The following is a 22,833-nucleotide window of genomic DNA, read 5'->3' as shown; positions in this document are numbered from 1 at the left end:
CTACATACACACTACTTGCTCAGGACAGGAATTTTTATTTTTACTGGACATTTTTGCAAGCTGCAGAAGCATTTCAGTAACAGTACAAGCACTGAGGATGCAAGTGATTCTTGTATTCCAAATCCTGTTTTGGAACAAAATGCTAAATTATTTTAGGTATTTGACCTGTGCAAATTATATTTACTTTCATTTTTGTCCTCCGTTTGTATTTGAAGATTTTGGATTGCTCTTTGCAAAGTACTTTTATATTTTCAGAAGTGATATAAAGGTTCTTTGAAGAAGCTGAAGTGCAAAAAGGTAGTGTTTGAGTACCCAAGGAACTCGGTTTGAGTACTACTGCCATTCTTCCCACACTTTGATGTGGTTATTGTTTGTGTACAATGAAGAGGAAGAGCTCAGTCTAGTCAATAATTAGACTGGCACTTAAGAATGGATGCCATGGAGAGAAAAATTTTGGCTGTATATTCCTACTCTTAAACCCCAGCAGGCTGGTTCAGTGAGCTAACTCAGAAGAATTTTTTTTTCCTTCTAAGGAACCTGGTGGCAGCTAGCCATTAAATCAGTTTAGAAGTGGTGTGAAAATATAGCTTGGGGCTGCAGTGACATGTGTTTAATCTAGCAATGCCAGTTTAAATACAATCCCTAGATATCACGTCCTCTCTGTTCTCCTTTCTGCTTCCTCCCTTGCCCTCGGTTCTCCTGCATACATTAGCTCTCATTCTCAGAGCAGAGAGAAGTAAGTCAGCAAAGCAGCTTTTTACCTTCTTTTCTGCTTTTCTTTTTTTCCTTTCCTTTTTCTTGCCTTCTTTTTCCTTTTTTTTTTCTTTTTTCTCCCTTTTTTTGTTTTTCCTTTTTTCCCCGCTATTTTCTTTTCTTATTTTTTTTAGTATTGCCCAGGGATACCTGTTACAGTTTCTAATGCATTCAAATCCACCTTGCCAGAGCTCAGTGATTAACACAGTGGTGGGGAACTACCCCCAAAAGTCCACCCCCAGGACTGCCTCTCTATGAAGCAGTTTTTGCCATAGCATATTTTGCACCCAGCTGAAGTATCAGTGTGCTTGCTTCTCCACACATAATTCACTTTGTGAGCCGGTTTAGTCACTTTTTAAAAATGCACACATTAGTCTAAATTTTATCCTTTGTCTTGTTTTCAGGGAATGATTTGGTAAGTGCTGGGAAGTACAGAAGCAGTTAATGCACTTCACATCTAGTACTTGAAGCTGCTCTGCTTACAGAATGGGACTATTAGAAATTAAATAAGCAAGTTTAGTGCCTTGCTTCTGCTAGAGAGTAAGGAGGTAGGTGCCTGACTTGCTTAGGAGGTACTATACATCCCACTGTTGCTCCTGACCTGTACATGTTTAAGCCAAACCATTCACATCAGGCTGCTGTTCTACTGAAAAAGGTATTAATAAAATGCACTCTTTTTGGTGGACCTTTCTGCCTTCACTCTGGAGATACTAGTGTATGTAGGTGAGCACTGACCATGTGACTGTTGAAATATAGATATGGTAATTCCTTTCAGGGCATGTCTGGATATGTACATACATATATATATGTACAGATACAGGTGATGATTTCTAAGTGGTGGTCATGGATGATGTTTTGAAGCTTGAAGTGATTTTTTTTCCCCCTGCTGTCTAAAAACTGACACACAGTTTTTCCTCATCATGTTTTGAAATAATACATACACTTGATCTGTTTTGATACTTGCATAATATCTGTTCTAGTGAATTAATTCACAAAAAAAAAAAAAAAGGAAAAAAAAAGAAATCTTTCCTTTTAGGTCTGAATTTTAATTCAAATATTTTATGATGATATTTTCTCAGCAGGAGGAAGACAAGTATTGCGGTGGTGCTGCAAGTCTCAATTTTTATTGACCAATTACCCCAAGGACAGCAATTTATAGCAGGAGCACAGTCATTGTTTAAAGTTCACTGAGGCTTCAGCTTCCCCGGCCATAAAAGTAATTTATATATATGTGAATACCGCTGTTACTTTTTTCCCTCAGCTTAATGAAGGAAGCCAGGCCAAGTACAAGGTATCTCTTGTCTGCAGGCACACAGGCTTTGAAGGAACAGCTAGGATGGGGATGAGAATTCAGTTGGAGATGTCCAGGTGGGGCTTTGCTGGTGCTCCCATGGGCAGCATGGGCTACCTGGTTGGATACCTCCCAAGTCTGTTACCTGCAGGCTTTAATTGCATGGCACTACTGTCAAAATCATGTCTTTACAGATAGGAGTGCCTGTGTTTGGTGTGAGTGTGCTTTATCATTTAGTTTAATGTAGGGAATCAGAGGTGCAGAGGGACTTGTGCTTTAGTTTGGGGGGTGGTGTGTGTGCATTGGTATTTGGGGTGCAACCAAACCTGCCAAAGGAGGTGTCTGCTGTGTGTGTGGGTGCAAGTCAGGTTCCTGCTATTTTGCAAAGTCATCAAACAAGGAACGCTTTGGGAAAGAACCCTAAAGAGCTGTGGATTATGGGAACGCTGCTGAACAAAAAGCCTCAATCTTTGTGTGCCTTGTTTGTTTAAAATTGGAGAAATGATAATACCTAGTTTAATACTTAAAAGAAGATTTTCTTCACTCTAAACCATTTAATGCTGTCCCATTGACAAGTAATACTTCAGAGTTTCAGCAGAAAATCATGATGTTTATAAAAGCTTCCAATTTTCTTGCATTTCAGATCGCCTTTATTTTGCAATTCTTTACCAAAAACCAAAGAGTGGAGCTGCAAATACCCATTATTTCTGCATAGATGATGAACTTGTGTATGAGAAGTAAGTACCGAGATAGGTTTGTTTTTCCTTTTTTCACAGAAATAAATTAGTCAGAACAACAGCATGAGGAATTAGTCTCATTGGAGAATTAATTACATGAATCTTCTAAGACTTGCGTGCCATGATTATTTATAGGCTTTAGAAGGGTTTCTTGCTTTTCCATCAGGATTTCTTAAAAACATTTTCAAAGCAGAAGCTTTCATTTTACCCATTCGTGTTAGAAGACACAGAAACATGATACAGCCATAAAAATTCAGAAGTGCATATTGTACTGCCAGACTTTTTTTGTTCCTCATGTATTAAGTGGAATGTCTCAACTTCCTAGAATCAGAGAAGAAAATGGCAAAGTCAATTGAAGCCTTTATGAGCTGACAATGGATATATTATTTCCCCTGTAGTGACCAGTGTTTGTCTTTTACATGAAATGGAATGTTGCTAGTTCTTCAAATAGTTTTGATCAAGGACATGCTTGCTGGTTTTTAATACACTAATAAATCTTTATTCTCTGTGTTTCCTTTTCTCTAGCATGAGTTGCCTTCTTTTAAAGTAAAGCTTGTTAGTTCCTTTTAAAATAGAGTTTAAAAACTTTTGTCACAGTGTGATACAGTAGTGAGAAATAGTTCTTAAAGTCTGGGGTATTGGTTTTGAATGGTGCTGTGTCGAAAACAAAAGAATTTTAGTCCATGTTTAAGATCACAAAACATTTCCTCCAACAAAACAGTATGTATTTATATAAGAATGCATGCTTATTTTTATAATAATGAATGTATATCACATGTATATTATGACTCCTTGTTTTGTGCATCTTGTTAAAAAAAAAAGGCATTTACATGGGTCATGTACAATTTTTATCCTTTCTTCTAACAGTTTCTATGCAGACTTTGGACCACTCAATCTGGCAATGGTCTACAGATACTGCTGCAAGCTAAACAGGAAATTAAAGGTAATGCTTGGGGTTTTGATTCAAAAGCCAATATTACTGCCTTTTAAAAAAAACAAGTAGGCCAACATTTCTTTTGTTGTTACTATTATTGATCAGGTACTTTCCTGTTTTCCTAATCCAGCTGAATTCTGAATATGAATGCTATATTTTAGTGAGGTGAATTTAGGGAGGAGGAGGATCAGGGTGGAAAACTTACTTACCCACTCAGAGAAGATGCACAATTGTGGCAGTAACTATCATTAAGCTTCTAGAAGATCAGTAGCTGAATTAATACAGCCTCTTATATAGGAAAAGCTTTTTTCCTGGAATTCTGTCGTATTGGCAATCTGCCAATATTGAATGAGCTTGAAGGTGTAGTGCTATGTTTTTATTTGAAATTATTTTTGTTTGATTTGGTCTTCTCTTCTGTTGCTGACATTCTTCAATAATAAACAACATTTTATCTTTAGTAGCATTGATAGCATTGACCTGAAGGTGGGTGCTCTGCTTGTACAGATTATTTTCTCTTACAGGAACTGAGTAATTCTTGGGATTGGGCTCTTGAAAAAGCATAGTGTGTTTAAAATGGATTTCTTACATTAATAACACAACAGTAACATTGATAGCATTGACCTGAAGGTGGGTGCTCTGCTTGTACAGATTATTTTCTCTTACAGGAACTGAGTAATTCTTGGGATTGGGCTCTTGAAAAAGCATAGTGTGTTTAAAATGGATTTCTTACATTAATAACACAACAGTAACATTGATAGCATTGACCTGAAGGTGGGTGCTCTGCTTGTACAGATTATTTTCTCTTACAGGAACTGAGTAATTCTTGGGATTGGGCTCTTGAAAAAGCATAGTGTGTTTAAAATGGATTTCTTACATTAATAACACAACTTACAAGTTAGCTGACCTTTAGTAGATGTTGGAGTATAAAACCTGTTTGGCAGATGAAAAAGCTTATTTTTGTTAGTGTCAATCATGGTTTGCCCCTTCAAAGCTACTTAGATCTTTATACTGCCACTGAACTGTGAGAAGTAGGAAATATACAGCACATTATAGAATAAGAAGTTTTTTTTTTTTTTCATTCCTTGATTCCTGTCACAGATGATAGTTTGCAGAATTCAGACTTGCTTTATTATTCTTTAGGTTGTACAAGCAATAGACACCTATGGGTGTGACGTTGCTGCTTGGTTCTTACTGGGCACTAGCAGAATTGTCTCTGGCTAAGCCTGAGATAAACCTGTTTATTGGTCCAGGCTGGGAGGTGGTAAACTCCCGCTTGGATAACTGTGTTCATCAGAGATGAGTTTCTCTGATTTTTGTACATTGGATGCTCTGAAGCAACAAAAGTCTATGTTATAGTCCCTTTCCATGTCTTGTGTCTGACATGTCAGGATTTTTGAGAACATATTTCTGCTACTGATCGGGGTTTTTTTTTGTTTTGTTTTGAATGCATTGAATCTGGTATCTTGAACAAGCATTGCTATTTAAACACATAAGATGACATTTTATGACAGCTTAGCAGTTGATCAAAGTGTGCAGTTTCAAGCACATCAGAATTTATTTCAAGGGCTAGTCAGGGGATAACTGCCACCACAAGTGTATGTACTTTCTATTGAAAATGCCATTCCACCCATGATGGAGAAGGAAGACTTGCACACCAGATGATGAACAACAAGTCTCAGAAGTTTATTGGGTAGGCACACACATTTATAGCAGTGTTAATAAGGCTAATGCATATTGCAAAAATTGAGCTCATCATTGGTTAGTCATTTATCAGTCAACTACGTCTACATTTACGTTCTTGTGTTCACCTTGTTATGGTTTCTGCTATCGTTCCTTCATTCTTGCTAGCTAACGAACCTCTCCCACAACCTTAAGTTTCAGCAAGGGCACAGTGACCTTGCCGCTTTTATCCTCGTCTCCTTCTTGCTTCCAGCATGATCTTTGTTAGCTAGCTAACTATCTACAAAATCCTCTACATTTCCCCTGTTTGTATCTCGGGCAGATTAATCTGGCTGTGGCCCTTATCTAGGAGCCAGCTTGTTATAAAGCTCTCAACACACCCACATTCTAAAATAAATGGAGAAACTGTATGCCAAGCCAAGATGACACTTAAAAAAAGTATTTATGATAAAGTTTTGGAATCATTTCAAAAAATATTTTAATCTAAGCATGGTTCTGATCCTTAGAAAAAAATGCTAGTGGATTTATCTACATTTGGGTTTGAAAAATGAATGAAAAGGTGTAAACTCTGTTTTTAAAATTTTTTTGAACTTAATATACCTGTAATGCTTTTGAGAATGCCACTTTCTATTCTCATAAATGGCTATCTGTTACATAAGGTTTGAAATAAAAAATGCTAACTAAAAATACAAATGCATTTAAGAAGAAAAAGAAAGTATTTCAATAATTTCTATCAAAATTATTTAGGCTAGATACTGGGAAAAATACTGGAAAAATCTAGGTAGGGATGCAATACAGTTTTCAAAATCTTCTGAGGGACTACTCCACAGTATTTTTGGATCTCTGACTACAGCTGGATGAAAGGAGGTAAACAAACTCTTGCATTCTTCTGGTTTTATAAAAGAAGGTGTAAAAGGTCTAAAATGCAAAATCATAATCTTGTGCATTTCTTGATACAGTCATTTTCATTGATAAGGAAGAAAATAATTCATTATACTGGCTTTGATCAGAAAAAGCAAGCAAACGCTGCATTCCTCATAGGCTCCTACGCAGTAAGTACTTAAATTTTTACATCAGCTGCTGATTGTGTTCAATTTTTTATACTCAATTTTTAGAACAGCAAGATAAAAACAATTCTTTTCTCTTGATAATCATCCTACTAATGTAATTATAGTAATGAATCACATAGTATGAGAGTTTCTAAGGTCCAGAAGGTGTGTGAGTGAAGTTGCATAATTTCAGGTTTTTTCCCTTCCTACTGCCATTTCTGTTCTTAAGAAATAAGAGCATCACTGAAAATGTCTTTTCATTTAGAAAAAAAAATCGTTTCATTGCTTGTTGAAGTTTTGCCTTTCCCCAACCGCGCAACCCATTTTTCTTTTTTATAATGGAAACTTAGTATCTTGCATGAAATATAATGTATCATTTGCCAGTGCATGTTTAAATGACACTTTCCTTCCCCAGCTGCTTCTTCTCTAGTACAAAGTAATCTCTTCAATTAATCTGGGAGAAGCAGTTGGAATGTGTGATGGGTTCAGAGCCTGTCTAAAACCTGGGAAGATACAATGTTTGGAAAGGTACTAAGCCAAGTCTGTAGCTGCAGAGGGCAAAAGGACTGGCTTTATATCGCAACTGCATGCATTTGCTACACAGAAATGTAGTCAAGAAATAAAACGCTGAATTCTTCATGATGAAAGCTGTGATGCACCATATTCAGGTCCTGTTTTGACTTGTAACACACCTTGGTTGTAACCATTTCTCTTGTTTACTGAGTAATAAAATGAAATAAGAAGCTATGCATTTTTTGATGTTGGAGATTTGAGAGATTGGTTCATGTAGCCTTAGGTTATTCCTATTTATTGGCTGCAAAGGCTATGCAGTACTTTCTGTGACACAGGCAGTCTTCTTCCTGCCTCTCTGCATCATGCAGGATGTCCATTTTCTGTTCCCTGGGGTTTCTCTGTTGTCTATATTCTATAGCACTTTTACAAATTGAGAACTAAATTTCAAAACATGTCACACTTGGTATTTGAATTAGGAATGTTGTTGTAGTCCTGTGTAATCTTAAACTGCATGGAGACTGGAAATATGAGTAATTAAACTTGTTTGCCATTGAGGGATTATGTTGACAAAACAGCTGCAGCTTTTACGAAAACTACTTCTTCCTAATTACTCAGTCATAATTGAGGTCTAGAGAGTGAGAGGGGCCTGCTTTCAGTTATCAGCCATTATTTGGAAAAAAGTGGGTTTTGCTTTTTCCTCACTGTTCAAAATATGTGTAGTAGCAACATTGTGTGGCACAGCAGCTGACATTCTGAGCAGAATTTTGGCACAGAAGATTAACTAATGGCAAAACAATCTAATAGGAAAATACTGTGGTTGACTATGCAAAAGTATACAGAAAACCTGAAATAAATCTTGTTTTTGATCATTGGTAGCCCTGCCATGTTGCAATAACAGCATGCAAGTGAAGGTGAGTGCTTTGACAGTCTTGACTAAAGCAATAAGATTAATATATATGGCTTATGACAATTGAAAACACAATAAATAGAAATGGAGGCTGTTTTACAGATGAGTAGGCAGTTTTTGCTTTAGAGAGCTGCAGTGAAGGAAGTGGAAGTTGAGAGTAAAGAAAGGATGCTCACAGAGAGATCATGACTGCCTAGACAAGGCATGTGGTAGGACTAGTTGCAGACACACGGCACATGGCAAAAAAATATGGGAAAACCACCATAGTTCTGAGAGTTTGGAGAGGTGCTTAAATCACTGTATTGTACACATTGAATATTTTGGCAGTTTCCCTGAAAGGCCTAGGGGAAAGTGAAGCGCAGTATGAGTATCAGTCACCTCCTTGTATGTAGGCATGTCTATCTTGCAAATTTGCAGGATAGTGAGCTAGCTCTAGCTAGATGCTGGTTTTCTTTCCAGTACAATATATTTTGGCTTTGGTTCTGCTTTTTCTTTACAGTAGGGTAGAATTTCTTCCCAGGTTGATGTAGGAGGGATTCCACTGAAGAAAGATCACAGAAGAAAAACTATGCCCCTGAGGCTTTTTTTCCCCAGTTGCATGCTTTGATGATCTTTCATGAAGAGGCAAGCTTAATTACAGAGCTCATTGCTCAAGTGTTCACACATATTTGTCCCATATTTCTGCATTCTGCAGAGAGAATTGGATTGTTGTCTATGGAGCAAGCAATGATATGGGATCTGTTCAGAATGCCTGATAAATATGTCTATATGCATATTTCCTGATTGAAAGGAAATATTGATGACTTCTTTATTTCCAACAGATGTAGGCTTACGTGTCTACCTGCTTTAGTTTCAGAATGGTTTGTTGTTTGTTGAAGAAAGATCCATTCAGATACTGGTCAAATCTTTTAAAGAGTTTTTCTATAATTTTACTTAATCAGACTGTGTCATATTGGTAATACTCTTCGTTGCTTGAGCTGATTGTCATAATTTATTTTCTGATCTTACTGTGTAAGTTGTAGGTTGATACTGTATTTTGTTTTCTGTGGATTGAATGTGGTTTTTTACTTGATTCTATTTATTTAGCTTCATGGTAGGTTCCCATTTCAACGGTTTGCCTTAGGGTTGAGGAGCTCTCTGGGTAAGACATGCCTTACTTTGGGGGAGCTCTGGTTCATTCAAGGAAGAGCAAGGAAGTGAAAGGGAATGTGGCCTTTGCAGGTTCATGCAGACAAGCACAAAAATAGTGCTTATATACTTGGATTGAAAGTTGTTTGATAATTTAAGCACAGTTTTGGGGTGCAAGTTGCTCTGTAGGTGCAGGTGCTACAGGTTACTTATTAGGAATAACAAGGAATAACAGCAAGGTTTTCAAGAATGGCAAGGCACAGTGAGTCGTGTAATTTCTGGTTTTCTTATATTTTATTTTTTTAAAGCACAGTTACATTTCAGCTATAAAACTGTAGTGAACTGTATATGACTAGTTCTCCTCTGGGACTTCTATGTCCATCATAAACTTTCAACTTCTGAGCATGTCTTTTCAAAGGCTTGTTGACCTCAAATTTGTATTCTTAAACAGAATATTATAACTTCTGTTTAAAGGAATTGCGACATATTGGCATGATTTTTCATTTGTCATCTTTTGTTCAAATGTATATATGTGTGTATATATATCATGTGGGGATATGCTCCTACTAGTAAGGCAATTATAAAAGTCTGCATTAAGTGTGGTGTGGTAAGGGCAGCTGTTAGTGTTCTTGTTTTCGAGCAAAGTCTGTTCTCAGTCTTTTCTTCGTAGTTGATGTGTTTTAATGTTTCCCCCATTCCCGTTCATCTAACTTGTCTTTCTTTCCTCTTCAGTGGAGATAGTTTATGAACTCTCCAGACTACATCCTTCTTTCCCCCCTCCCCTGCATCTCCTGCTTCCTTCCAGGTGTCCTTTGATGTGACAGCCCAGCCTAACTCATGCTCTTCAGTATAACATGGCCTTAAGAGTGAAAAATTAAGTCTACAAATACATTGTTGTATATGTAGTTTTAGAATAAAATACTAAATTTTTAGAGTAAATCTTAACAGTTTAGACCTTAATCCCTTTACTGTTCATCTTTCATCTATTTTAATTCTGTATTTTGTTTCTACATTTTTGCAGACATAATGGGAATAATATTCTTCTATGCAGGTTAGCAAAAATTTGGCACATTCAGCCACACAAAGGGTATCCAGAATTCAGTGTGTTGGGGTTGAATGTTTACACTTTATTTGGGAGGAGGGGGAAAAGGGAAAGAAGGGGGGTGGGGGGGGAAGCTTTGTTCTTCACCTTTTAAAGCAAAATCTTTTCCTTGAAAGCTATCTGCACTGTTCAGGCCTTACCACACTACCAAAGCAGCAGTGGTCTTCTGAGTTGATATCTACAGTGGCTTCTCTTGATTTTCACCAGGACTTGGCTGTGGGTGAGGAAAGTCTGCTTCTTCCATCATTGCTCCTTCTATATTACAAAAGAAAATGTACCCTCTGTGCCCTGTCCACCCAATTCCCAAGCTCCCCCCTCTCCCCTTGGCTACATTAATTTAGTAACAGTGTTTTTTTTCTCAGGCCTGGCACTAATTATGTACTTGGAGGGTGACCCTTCCAGGGTACTGCCCCATGAACTGCTGTAATTCAGGTCACCTTCTCCAGGACTCATCTCTGTACTTTGTCTATTTTCTCATCTTCTTTCTTCAGGGTAAGCAGCGTTTCCTTCATCCGTTCTAATCCATAGTACTGGTTTTTTGCCTTTTCAATTTGTTAGTATCCTTCCTAGTTGTGGGCCTAATGCTGGGTAGAAGCTGGAGGCTGGAGAATCAGTTGGCACCCACTGGTTGATGGAGATCAATTGGTACCCACTGGTGATGTCGAACTGCTCTGTTCTTAGTGTGACACTTGCAGAATTATCTCTGGCTAAGCCTGAGATAAACCTGTCTAGTGATCCGGGCTGGGTGGTAAATGGGTAGCTGTGGCAGTGCTCAAATTTAGAACGGGTAAGCCATATTTACCCTGAGCTATGTTTTGGTGAGAGGTGCTTCATGAGCAAGTGGCAGAGACAAGATATACAAAGTACTGACCTTTCATTTAAGCAGAAGTTACCTGGAATCTTGGCTGTCTCTGAGTTTGTGTCCTCTAAAATGCTACCTTCTCTGAGTTGTATTTGGGAAATCATGACTAATCTTCACAGTGGCAGCTTTTCCTGCTGTTGATGCTAGGTTCTATTCCAGCATGTTCCTACAAAATTGCTTGTCTCCATAGGAGAAGGGTTGTTCTTTTGGAGGTCCCTCACTCTATAGCATTAGGTTGCTTTCTTTCCTGGCATAAAATAGTGATGCACCCAGTCCAGTCAGTTCAGGGTTTTTTATACTTTCCCTCTGCCATTTAAAAGGTAATTGGAGGTTTCTTGCTTTTATTTATGATGAACAAAAGAGAGTTGCCAGAGACAGGCAGTTATTCACTCTCTGTTACTTTTATCCACTTAACGACTGTGTTTCTGACAGTGACGAAACTGTTTGCCACATGCATTTCTTCACTACAACACAAATCCATACAGGAAGCTTTTTGTTCTAATAAACTTCTAGTTTAATTTTGCAACATCTAACATTCTGTCCTAAGGAAATTGCTAGAAATTTAATCTACTAAGTGAGTAATATATCCAATTGAGGTTTTAATGAAATAAAATATTTAACACTTTAAAGTTATAACAACTGTATGAGCTTGTGTTTGAGTGTGGTCACACACAGCAGTTACTTGCATTTGCTCAGAATGGGTTTAATTATTTGCTGTTTACAGCAGTTCAGAATGTCTTGGAAGAGTGACATTTTTGGAACATAGTTGTATCATATAAAATTTGCTTTTAAGCAGTTTGAAATTAATTATCTCATAATTTTCTGGCTTCTAAGCGAGCATGGTTGGTAAAATGTACAATTTAGGTAGCAGCCTTAAGCAGATTTTTCAGTTAAGGGTGAACAGGTAGATAAATATGATTGTATTAAGCACATCATAGATAGGAATTTAAAGTGCTGTTTACAGACCTGAGTTGATACAGTTTCTAACTGTAAAGCTTATTTCAATAGCCTATTTATTTTTCCTGCAAAAACAACAAGTTTTGTCATAGATTATTATTACTAAACGTGTTTTGTCTTATATGCAGCATTACTATTTTACTTGGCAGTGCCATGTATTGAAAGTTATGATGCCTTTTTTAACCAGAGTCTCATTTCCCTTTCCACCAGGAATACCTTGCATCCTATTGTGAATATCATTCCAATGATTATAACTCCAGTCTAGGAAATGGTTTCTTGAAAAATAAGGCTGTATTGAAAACACTAATGAATCAGATGAAAACATGGCTTGCTAACAGCTCTCATTCTCTGGTTGATTTTAAATGCTCATAAATAAAGACTGGGTCACCTAATCCTGCAAACCCTTGTATTTCATTGAGTGACCTTGAAAGCAGTTGTTTGACTGCACAGCACTGTTGGCAGGAGGAGTGCTTGAGTGCACCTTTCCCAGTGTTCAGTGCTTGGATGGTTCTTGACCATTCACAGAGGTGCCTGTTGTTCCTTGATTAGAAACAGATGTCCTGAATGAAAAGGATGATTAGAGCATTGTTAGTGGTTCAACTGCTAATAGCAGATTCCTGGCTATATGTTGAAGTTCAGAAGGATATTTTTTTGTATGTATAAAAAAAAAGCAAATTTCTAAATTGTCTGTATAAAAATTATTGCAGATTGTGATAAAATTATATGTTTGACTTGAAAGATACCAATTCCTTACAGTAACAATTGTCCTGAAAGATACTTACATAGAAGATTTCTAAAATATTTTAAGGGTTTTTCTGTTTGTATTTGTGTGTGTATAGATATGTATGTATCCTCCTATCTGCAGTTGAATATGACTGTATGAAAAATTTAAAAGCTGAACTTGTAGATGCATGCTGCATTGACTAAGCTTTTTTGAAAGAAGACCTTTTTTTTTAATGTTTCCCCAACTGCATGAAAGGATCCTCTTGGGAAATAGTTTTAAAATTCTAAAAGTCTTTTCTTCATTTGTATATACACAGAAGGACAAAAATTATCCTAGAGAGTGAATGCTTCTGCTAAATAACAGCTAATATCATTACTTTAAATTTAGTTTAATATTGTTATCTTTTTAGTAGTCATTTTTGTTTGTTGCTTTATTGGCATTAACCTAAGAAAACAACTTTATGTGTGAAAGTTTCCATCATCTTAGAAAGTACAGCAGAAACGTAAATTGTAATCAGCATCTGGACAAATTAGTTTCAGCTGTTGTATATTTTGATTTCTGGAGTTTGTCTTCTCTCATTTCCTCTCCTTTCCCCAGTACATATCTCATTAATTTACAAATATATCTTTGTTTTGTTATGCATCAGATCAACATTTCCATTCTCTTATTTTCTAAAACTTCAGTTCTGCTTGCTGCCTTAGAAAGTCCTTCTCTCTTTCAACACTACTGTCTGCTACAGGTATTTGATCACTACTACTTTCTCTTTCCTGTTTATTTGCTTTCTTTAGTCCTTTGTTCACTCACATCACTCCAATGAAATTGTTCATCTTTGAGGCTTCCCTGGCCTCCTCCAGGTCAGAAACAGTGTTATATTCAGTTTTATATAAATATAGATGTGTCAGAAATATTTTTTGAACTGAATCTTTCCTTAAATGCTAACTACTGCATTTTGGTTCACTTTATGGAGCAGTGTAGGAGCAATCCCAACAGATAATGGGTGTTCAGTCTGCAGGACCAGATTAAAGCCAGCTGTTAAGCTCAAAAAGAAGTATATAGTAAAGATGTCAGATCTTCAGTGCTGGCTCTGTCTACTGATGGAATTCTTTTGGTGCAGACCATTTCCTAATGCAGATGTGTGGTCTCTGCTGCCTTGACATCTGTTGCTTCTCTGAGTTTTGCTGCTTCAGTCTGACCTGTTACCATACAATGAATTTGTATTCAACAAACCTAAAAGCAGGCCCCACCCATGTTCAGCCTTCATCCAGCCTTGGCTGCAACCTGGATTTCTAGCTGTGTTCTCCTTTAACCTGTGACAGAAACTGATCATGTCTCCACTTTGACTATCACAGCTTCTTGTGTTGTGTTACTGCCAAGATACTTTCCTTGTGAAGTAATTATCTGTTTATGGTCTTTCCCATTATGTATGAGTGACATTCTTCCTTTTTGAAGCACTCTATACCATAGCACTCATCCAGCTATTCTCATACTAACCTAATTTTTTTGCAAGCACTTTACACTGAGAACACCATCTGACCATTTCATCAACTGCTGTCTCTGCAGCTCTTCACTTGTTCTGTATTTTGTGTATGTGGTAGTGTCACAGCTGAGCATAGCAGGATTTCTCTTTGTTTCAGAATAAGTTTCCTTCTTCAGTAAATATGCTGTATTTTGCTTCATTTGAACAATACAAGTTGTATTTTTGCTTTGCAAAATCAGATTGGGTTTTTTAAATGTCCTTGTATGGAGAAAGTGTTCTTATGTAGCTATGTTAAGAAAAGTCCATACACATGCATGTATGTTAAAAAGGTGTTTCTAGCAGTTTCACTGGTAATGTAATTTCAGAAGCAGGATCTGTGCTTGAGAAGTAACATAATAGAACTAAATAACTTATTTTAATACAACACAATGAAATGGGGAAAAATTCTCTCTTGCAGCTGTTATACTTGTAAACAAATGCTTCTGCATTCAGTCTTGTTTCCTTTAAGAAATTCAGAAGGGGTAAGGATTTCTCTCATACCTCATCTGAGCTTTTATACAAGCTTACAAAATCACATAGTATTAGTTGCACTTCTATTTGCCTCTGGTGTGATTAGTACTCTGTATTCTACAGAGTGTGATTACTTAACTTAAGTTGGACATTAGGAGGAACTTCTTCATAGGAAGGGTGAAGGATTGATTAAACATTGTAATGGGCTACCCAGGGAGATGGTGAAGACTGGACGTGGCACACAGTGCCATGGTCTAGTTGGCATGGTCATGTTTGGGCAAAGGTTGGACTAGAATGATCTCAGAGATCTTTTCCAGCCTAATTGATTCTGTGATCTGCAATCCTGTTTTTTCCAGGTGACTCATTTCTGGCTACAAACTCTGTCTAATTAATATCTGTTTTTTAATTCCATTTAATGTCTCAGATTTGTAAGTTTTTCAGGGACAGGGCTCTCTTCCTGACAAACAAGAAGTGCTTGATGTGTATGGTTGTTAGCAATACATGTTCACTGTCCTGCAGATGTAAATTAGGACTGTAGCAAAGAACACAATTTGAAATTTCTTGGAAGATAACCTTTACATCCAAATCAGGCAATGAATGCCTGCAGAATAAAAGTGAATTTTGCCATCAGAGACTAAGCTATTCACTAATACTTGGGGAGGCTTTTGAAATATCTTTTCTATTTTGAGTGTATACTTGCAAATATAAATGCAGAAATCGCTTATCTCTCCCCAGTGAAAGCACACACACACAAAACATGCAGTTTTCGTTACTTAGCTATGTCTCAAGAAAGATTTATTTTTCTGTTTTCTTCTACCAGTTTCAAGGGACAAATGCTCTGAAAATACTTAACACACTAATTGAATCAGGAAAATCAAAGGGGTCACCTGTTGGCCATGTCTGTTTTAGCTGTCTCTTTAGGTTGTGTTTCAAGCTGGGTTTGTTTGTTGGGTTTTTTAGCAACATCTGTTCTAACTCTTGTTTTCTGTGTGTGTGTGTGGAGAGGATGTTTAGGGTATGTTAAGCCATTTGTTCAAACTGGCTTTGTAGCAGCGTCTAATAAATTTGAAAGGCAATGCCAACTTCTTAAAGAAAAAATGTCCAAAGCAGCAGAAAGTAAACACAGCATGCCTTGATTTTTGGAAGTTGTTTAATTAATACTCATGAGGATTTTTACTTTCAAATATCTCTAAGGGAAAATGTTATTAGTATAAAAGAAATAAATAATTTTACTGAACATTAGTGAAAAAACCCACAATTTTCTGTAGAGTGTTAAAGCAATTTCAAAGAAAAAGTATTGACTTCAAATTACTGAATATTGACCTGTTAATGACAGCTTGTTATTAACAGTTGTTTCCTCCTGGCCATGCTGGGGATAGTGTTTAATGGTATTTGAAGAAGATATATGCAAAAAAGAGGAGTTTTAGGTATTCTTTAAGGAGACCTTAGTGTTAAAGGCTATCCAAGAGGGATCAGACATGTTGTGATGGAAGACCATATGGATATTTCTCGTAAGTTTGTCCTTTGTGAATTCATTTCTGAGTGTTTTTGACAGTAGAAAGTTTGATTCATTCTGGTCTTAGTATTTTGCTTCTGAAGCTACAGATTTCCTTTTTTAAAATTTTTTTTTATTTTTGGTTTCTCTTAGTTTATGGCATCTGGATTTAGTTACTGGATATTGCCCCAGAAGTGCAAAAGAAAAAGTACAGAATTTGGATAAATGCAAATGTTCTGATGTAGGAAAATCAAAACATACATAAATAACTGTTTTAGTCTTGTCTGCTGTGTGTACCAACAGTTTGTGTACCGGATGATTCATAGCTTTACTGATATCTCTGCAGGTTTTTATGTTTTGATTTACATCTTAAAAGCTTAATTTAAACAAATCTGCAGACTGGTGAAGCAGAGTTGTAGTAGAAATGTAAGAATCCAGATGAACAGGAGTCTTTTCACTGTAGCCTATAGTTGAACAACTCCTGCACAAATCTATAAAGATTGTTTTAAAAATATATATTTCTTTATATTGACAAGATTTTTTATTGTTTATTGTTTTATTGTTGCACACTTGCAAACATTTGTTCTTGATGCCACTCTTTCCCAGCACTTTTGCACTCTGTGATAATTAATTATGCCTCCTGTAGTAAACAAATTGCCTGAAATTATTGAAGTCTGTCTTAAAATAATCTTTTTCCTTTTCTGTCTTTTTCCAAAAATAGATAATATACCTGAGAGAATCCCCAGATGATGTGTACAGGCTTATATTGTCAGGAAGTGTTTCATATCTTCCTTTCAGGTAAATAACAACTTTATAGAACTTTCTGTACCTTGGTATTTTGAAGAAGAATGTAACATTTTTCAGTAGTAATTTCTGCCGTACTGGTTTTCTGGGGTTTTATTTTATTTTATTTTGTTTTGTGTTTTGGGGTGGGTTTTTGTTTGTTTGGGGTTTTTTTTGTTTGGTTTTTTTTGGGGATTGTTTTTTATTGGTTGGTTGGTTGTTTTTTGGGTTGTATTTTTTTTATGTTTTTACTTGGGACACACTCACTGTCCTAACTTTAGGTACTCCATGAATCAGAGGAGTTACCAGCTGGTATTGAAGTGTCCCAGCAGAAGGTGAAACAGCCCCACTGTTTGTATCCACTCATTGAGCTTTTTTTTCTACATTGCTTCTCACTTGGCAGTCTGATTTTGTGCCAGTAGCTGATAGTTGAACATATCAAAATATCTGTCATTCACCACAGAGGGCTTGCAATACTTAATAGCATTCTTTATGCACAAGACAGTATTTGCAGATTGGTGCACATATTTGGCAAGTGGGAAGTTGTCATCAGTGTATTCCAGGAGCCTTCTGCATTGGCTGTGCCCTACTGTACTATCCCTCCAAAACATATCAGAGTAGTTACAATTGCCTGTGAGGACCATGGCCTAAGAATGTGAGGCTGCTTCTGTCTGACCGTAGAAGGCTTTATCCATTTGTTCCTTCTGATCAGGTGGTCTAAGAGACACATGCTACAACGATGTCACCTTTATGTGTCCTTTCTTTTACTTGAGTAACGTTCTATTATTTCTGTCTCCTCCTAATTTCTGCCCCTTTTTCACACTGATTGATAAGGAAGGAAAGGATAGAAAAAATTACTAGAGACAGTTACCCAGGTTCTTCTAAAGTTCTCCTTCCTCTCAGTTGAAACTTGAACATGAAATGTTTTCTACTTATTAGAAACATTAGCTGATAAGGGCTGCATGGTCTCAAGGTGTTCTACCAAGGCGTAATGTTCTCTGGTGTAGATTCAGTTTAATTTATTTATTTACTTCACTATAGTATTCCTGGAGAATTCTTAATCTGTGGTGTTTATGAAATTTGATAATGGTCATGTACTAAGAACATGCAATTCCTGGATCAGCAGAATTAAAAAAAAACTTGTAATTGAAAGAAGTAGTTTTAATGAAACTGGTTTCCCGTCTTGTATAAGCATGAACTATTTATGATTCTTAAGGATAATATTTTATTATGTTTACTAAAATGCTTATCCTAACAGTCCATGTCTGAAATTGAACATTTCAGCATTACAAAACCTGTAGCTGGAGTAATCTTAGTGTTGTATCTCTTAATAAAACTTATTTTATGTTGTTATTCTTGTAAGAGTCAATGTATGGGAAATGAAGTAATCATTTGACATAATTATTTCAGTTTAATAATCATTACCTTGAGGTAATTTTTAAAAGGTGTTTTAGAGAAGTATCTTCAATTGCTTGCTCTTGGATTAAAATACAATAGTTATGTTTTGGTAATCGTGTCTTATAGGGATGCTTCCTTTGGTACTTGCAGTTTTCATCTGACATTACTGGACTGTTTTCATGCAATAAACAAGGTCAGTAAACTAATATTTTTCACATTTCAAAAAAGTAGCTAAATGTTGCCCATCAGAAGAAGAAGGCTTAGGAAACTAGGATCCAGTTAGAGCTGTGAAGTAGCAATCTGTGGATTGTTGCCTAGTTTACTATGCATTATGCATTGTCACAAAGTAGGTACAGCATTCACAGAAGTCTACCAATACTTTATATAATCAACATGTGAAGATATTATAGAGGGAATTCTGAGTTTTACTTGTGTAATCTGTCAGGACAGTAATTCACCTCTAATCCTAAGAGCTATGTGTTAAGTTTATTATATACCCCCTGGTGTTATGTGTTAGGCTGAACATAGTGTATAACAAACCCATTCAAAACCCATTGAAAGGGTTTTGAATGGGTTTGTTATACACTTCTGGCATTTGCAGCACATGCTAATGATTTCAGATTTTGCTTTAGTAATAAAAATAGAACAAATGTTAGGAGGTAGGTGCTTCTTTTTTTAACTATAAAATTACAAAAACTAGGTTTTATAGCAATATAGCAGTGAAGTGATGCAGCATTAAAGGGTAGGGAAATCAAAACACATTCTTTTTTAGTCTGTATGAGTAGTGAAATGGAATTCTGCAGCTCTCCACTGTACTATTGTCTTTTGTATTATGGGTATCTCTACCAAATAGTGACATTTTTACTGGTTAAGTAGTCTTGAAGATTGGTGATTTTTCAGCTTTTTTGGGTATTTTGAAATTGGTTATTTATATGCCAAGACTGGTGCATTGCTGTTCTTGCTGGTGAACAACAAGGAAAGCTACAAAAGATTACATAGTAAAAGAGAAAATTAGAATGTAGTATTTTTAATATCTGGAGATATGGGATTTATCTGTGTTTGTCTTCCTGTTTTAACAAGTGGATAAACTATTAGTTACGCAAATGATTATATTTTTTATACAGTGCTAAGTATTATGGTTGTGGCTAATATGGGACATCATGGACTCACAGAAATATCTACTTAGGACTTTGTGACTGCAAACAATTTGAAATCAGTGAAGCTACTAGCAAATAAAATTTATGCACAAAAAATATTTCCAGTCCTTGAATGTGGTCTTTAGAATCTACTCATAGCTTCAATAGATTTTTTTTTGTTAGTTATTTTTCTTTTTATTTATTTCAGCTAGCAATAATGAAAAGACTAAATGCTTCAGTAATCTGGGATTTTTATAGTGATTCAGTGAAAACAAAAAAAGTTGATTTATTCATCTGACTTCACTTATATTGAAATTTACAAACTGGGTTTGAAGCAAGACTGTTTATCTGTATTCTTAAATTTTGTGAAGAAAGAAGGAGAGTGTGTATTAAAGGACTTTATGTAACCAAAGAGAGTAAGAAATCATCCTCATTGAAGAGGCATCTTTGTTAAGAGCTGTGTTCTGAATTTTAGGCTTTGCAGTATGGTTTCCTGGATTTTAGTACGTTTGATGTAGATGAATATGAACATTATGAAGTAAGTGTTCAGTATCAAACTTTTGATTTGTTTGCTGTTACTAATGCTAAAGCAATTGCTTATAATTTCTGCTATTCTTTTGTATTAAGTTCCATTTCTGTTTTGTCTCTTTAAGTTATGATAGTTAAATAAAGGTTCATGGTCAGAGAGAGAATACTAAAATTCTCTTTTTTTTAAGCATAATTATGCTCAAATATGGGGAAAAGCAGAAACCAAAATGGAAGTGGGAGTCTCCATTATTAGTAAAACCCTGGGTATTCCTGAGCAATCTTGATGAAAAACTAAGGGGCATACAAGCCCAAGTCTAACTGAATGCTAGAGAACAAAGTAGGTATTTGAGAACACACGGCAAAAATGTAATAACACTCTTTGAGGTAAAGAAGGAAACAGGGCTGGGAAACTCCAAGTGCATAAAATTCACTTTGGGTCATAGGAAATTATTGTCACAATGAAGGACTGCAACTCTTGATTGTATGCAGTGTCAGAAATGCAAAGCTGCCAGATATCTGTAAAGAGAAAATTAAATGCTCCTAGAGCTTAAAAAAATAATTATTTAATTTGTGAACAGAAGTAAGACCAATTGATAAGACCAATTTAGGATCCTATAAAAAATAAAAATTTGAAAGTTGCTCTTCATCTGAAGGGCATCAGTTACGTTGTTCTGAAGCTCCGATTTAGAAAGACAGGGACACAGGGGAGAAACATGAGGTTGAGGACATCTGTCATCCTCATGATGAAAAAGAAAGCAGCCAACTAACACACCTTCCTTTGACAAAAATTATACATCAATTCTATATAGCATGTATTTTGAAACAATAAGGAAAAACCTGAAAATACAGGGATAATGATAAACCAAGCATTTTCTCTTGACAGAGAGCAGAAAATGGAGATTTTAACTGGATAATACCAAACAAATTCATTGCCTTCAGTGGACCTCATTCAAGAAGTAAAATTGAAAATGGTATGCTTAAAAGAGGAGGTGGGGAACACAAGCCCACTGCTTTCTTAGTTGATTGTTATCAGTAAGAACAAGCTTTAAAAATTGTTCCTCAAACAGTGTGTTTTTTCCTTGCCTCTTTTCCTTTTATAAGAACTCTGGCAGTAAAAGTTTAATGCTTGGTTTAATTGTATCTGACCTAGGTGATTGTATTAAAATTCCATTTTCAATTAGTCTATTTCTTTATCTTGTCTCTATTTTGGAAGTGTTTTCATGTCTTTATTTTTTAGTGTTTTTTTATTTCTTCAGTTTAAGCCTTACTCTTTTTTTTAATCTTCTGTTCTCAAATAGGCTATCCCCACCATGCTCCAGAGGCTTATTTCCCATACTTCAAGCAAAATAAGGTCACCACTATAATACGCCTCAACAAAAAACTGTATGATGCCAAACGATTTACAGATGCTGGATTTGAGCATTTTGATCTCTTCTTTGCTGATGGAAGCACACCTAGTGATACTATTGTTAAAACATTTCTAAATATTTGTGAAAATGCTGAAGGTGTAATAGCTGTTCATTGCAAAGGTATGATGCAAAAACTAGTCTTTATTACAAGTGATGTTAATAATTACAGCTCCTGAGGTATTTTGCAGTATAATTCCACTATATCTAGTTATTAATATCTCTGCCAAACTGCAACTGTTCCATTAAAATTATTTCTATGGTTCTGTTCAGCATTTCTTCTTCTAATTTTGTTAAGTACCAGAAAAATCTTCCAAGTCATTCCCAAAACGAGACTGGAGAAAGTGAGATTTCCAATATTAATGGCTCTTTCTACTAGAAAGTGTTAATACTTTCAAAGGATGCTTTGGGCAGGCATTTGAAGTCCTGTCAAGTTCTCTCTGAAAATACATGTTTAAAAATACTAAGTCATAAACTTTTGGAAACAGCAGCATTTTGGGGAGATCCTTCAAAATATATGAGTGTTCTTCTACAACCACCAAAATCTTCATCCCTCAGAGATTCTTTATACTAGTTTGGGCATGCTCTGAATATCCATTCCTCCAGAGTTAGACTACAAAGATTTTAAGAGCCTGGCCAATGCAGTTAGTATTGTTATTCAGTTATAGTATAGTTATTCAGTTTTCTGCTGTTCTAGAGGCAGTATGTTTCCCTTCCCATCCCATCTTTAATAGTCTATCAGACATTTCTTCTCCACAACTTTGCATCCCTAGTGTATCTGATAATGCTGTGATTGAAGGAGAAGGTCCACAGCCAACAGATTAATTTGTTTGCTTTGGACCTGCAAAGTCTGCAGTTTTGTTCCTGTATCTGCCGTCCATTTGCTGGATTTAACAGAATTATACTGGAAAGTGAAAGAATTGTTGAAACTAACATCTTGACTCTGGGAAAACTAGTTCATATTCTTATTCTTCACTGAGGTGATAAATTCAAGCATGTCACTTAGCTGGTTATGCCAGAATATTGAGTGTCAGTGATACAAGTGCTTTTTTTTCATTCAGATTAAGGTGTTCTTTGGTAGACGTCAGACTAATGGTGTCTAACCTGCGATTACTCTTGAGGAGGTGTAGAATGCTGTAGCCTGTTTCTAAAGCTGTCATGGGAGTCATGGAAAGCTAAGAAAGTTCCTAAAGCAAGTAATGGAAACTGCTGTGTTGTTGTCTTGGCTGTTATGTTATACAGAAGATTTTGCAGTGGTGTTGATCAGGCAATTGTTAAATAAGAGAAGTGGTGTGTGATTTGCATGTGCAGCAAGTGATTGAGGAGAGATGCCACTTAGCTGGAGCGGTCCTCTCTAGCTTCTCATATTTCCCAAGGTAGATAGAACTGTTTTGAGGGCCATTTTTAATAAGGTTTCTCGCTCTGGAGTACTTCTTGCCTGTGCTAGCTGGTGCCCAGATTTT

At 36.1% G+C, this 22,833-nt stretch overlaps 1 protein-coding gene across 9 annotated transcripts in view; it reads left to right on the top strand.

The window, feature by feature from the left end:
* Positions 1-22,833, top strand: part of CDC14B (cell division cycle 14B) — a 45,205-nt gene that overhangs the window by 5,558 nt on the left and 16,814 nt on the right. For 6 of the 9 annotated variants that reach the window (XM_041399450.1, XM_041399453.1, XM_041399454.1 and 3 more), the window contains exons 2-9: positions 2,688-2,781; positions 3,649-3,724; positions 6,355-6,447; positions 16,841-16,917; positions 18,427-18,493; positions 19,912-19,974; positions 20,848-20,935; positions 21,263-21,493. In XM_041399450.1, coding sequence (XP_041255384.1) covers positions 2,688-2,781; positions 3,649-3,724; positions 6,355-6,447; positions 16,841-16,917; positions 18,427-18,493; positions 19,912-19,974; positions 20,848-20,935; positions 21,263-21,493 — 789 coding nt within the window. Of the gene's footprint in view, positions 1-1,832; positions 1,970-2,687; positions 2,782-3,648; positions 3,725-6,354; positions 6,448-16,840; positions 16,918-18,426; positions 18,494-19,911; positions 19,975-20,847; positions 20,936-21,262; positions 21,494-22,833 lie in introns of all 9 variants that reach the window. The other 3 variants (XM_041399458.1, XM_041399459.1, XM_041399457.1) reach the window with 3 other exon arrangements.

Source organism: Onychostruthus taczanowskii, unplaced genomic scaffold (genome assembly GCF_017590055.1).
Source record: "Onychostruthus taczanowskii isolate IOZ18803 unplaced genomic scaffold, ASM1759005v1 scaffold160, whole genome shotgun sequence".
In the NCBI taxonomy this organism is placed as follows: Eukaryota; Metazoa; Chordata; class Aves; order Passeriformes; family Passeridae; genus Onychostruthus; species Onychostruthus taczanowskii.
This window is presented reverse-complemented; position numbering and strand designations above follow the sequence as displayed.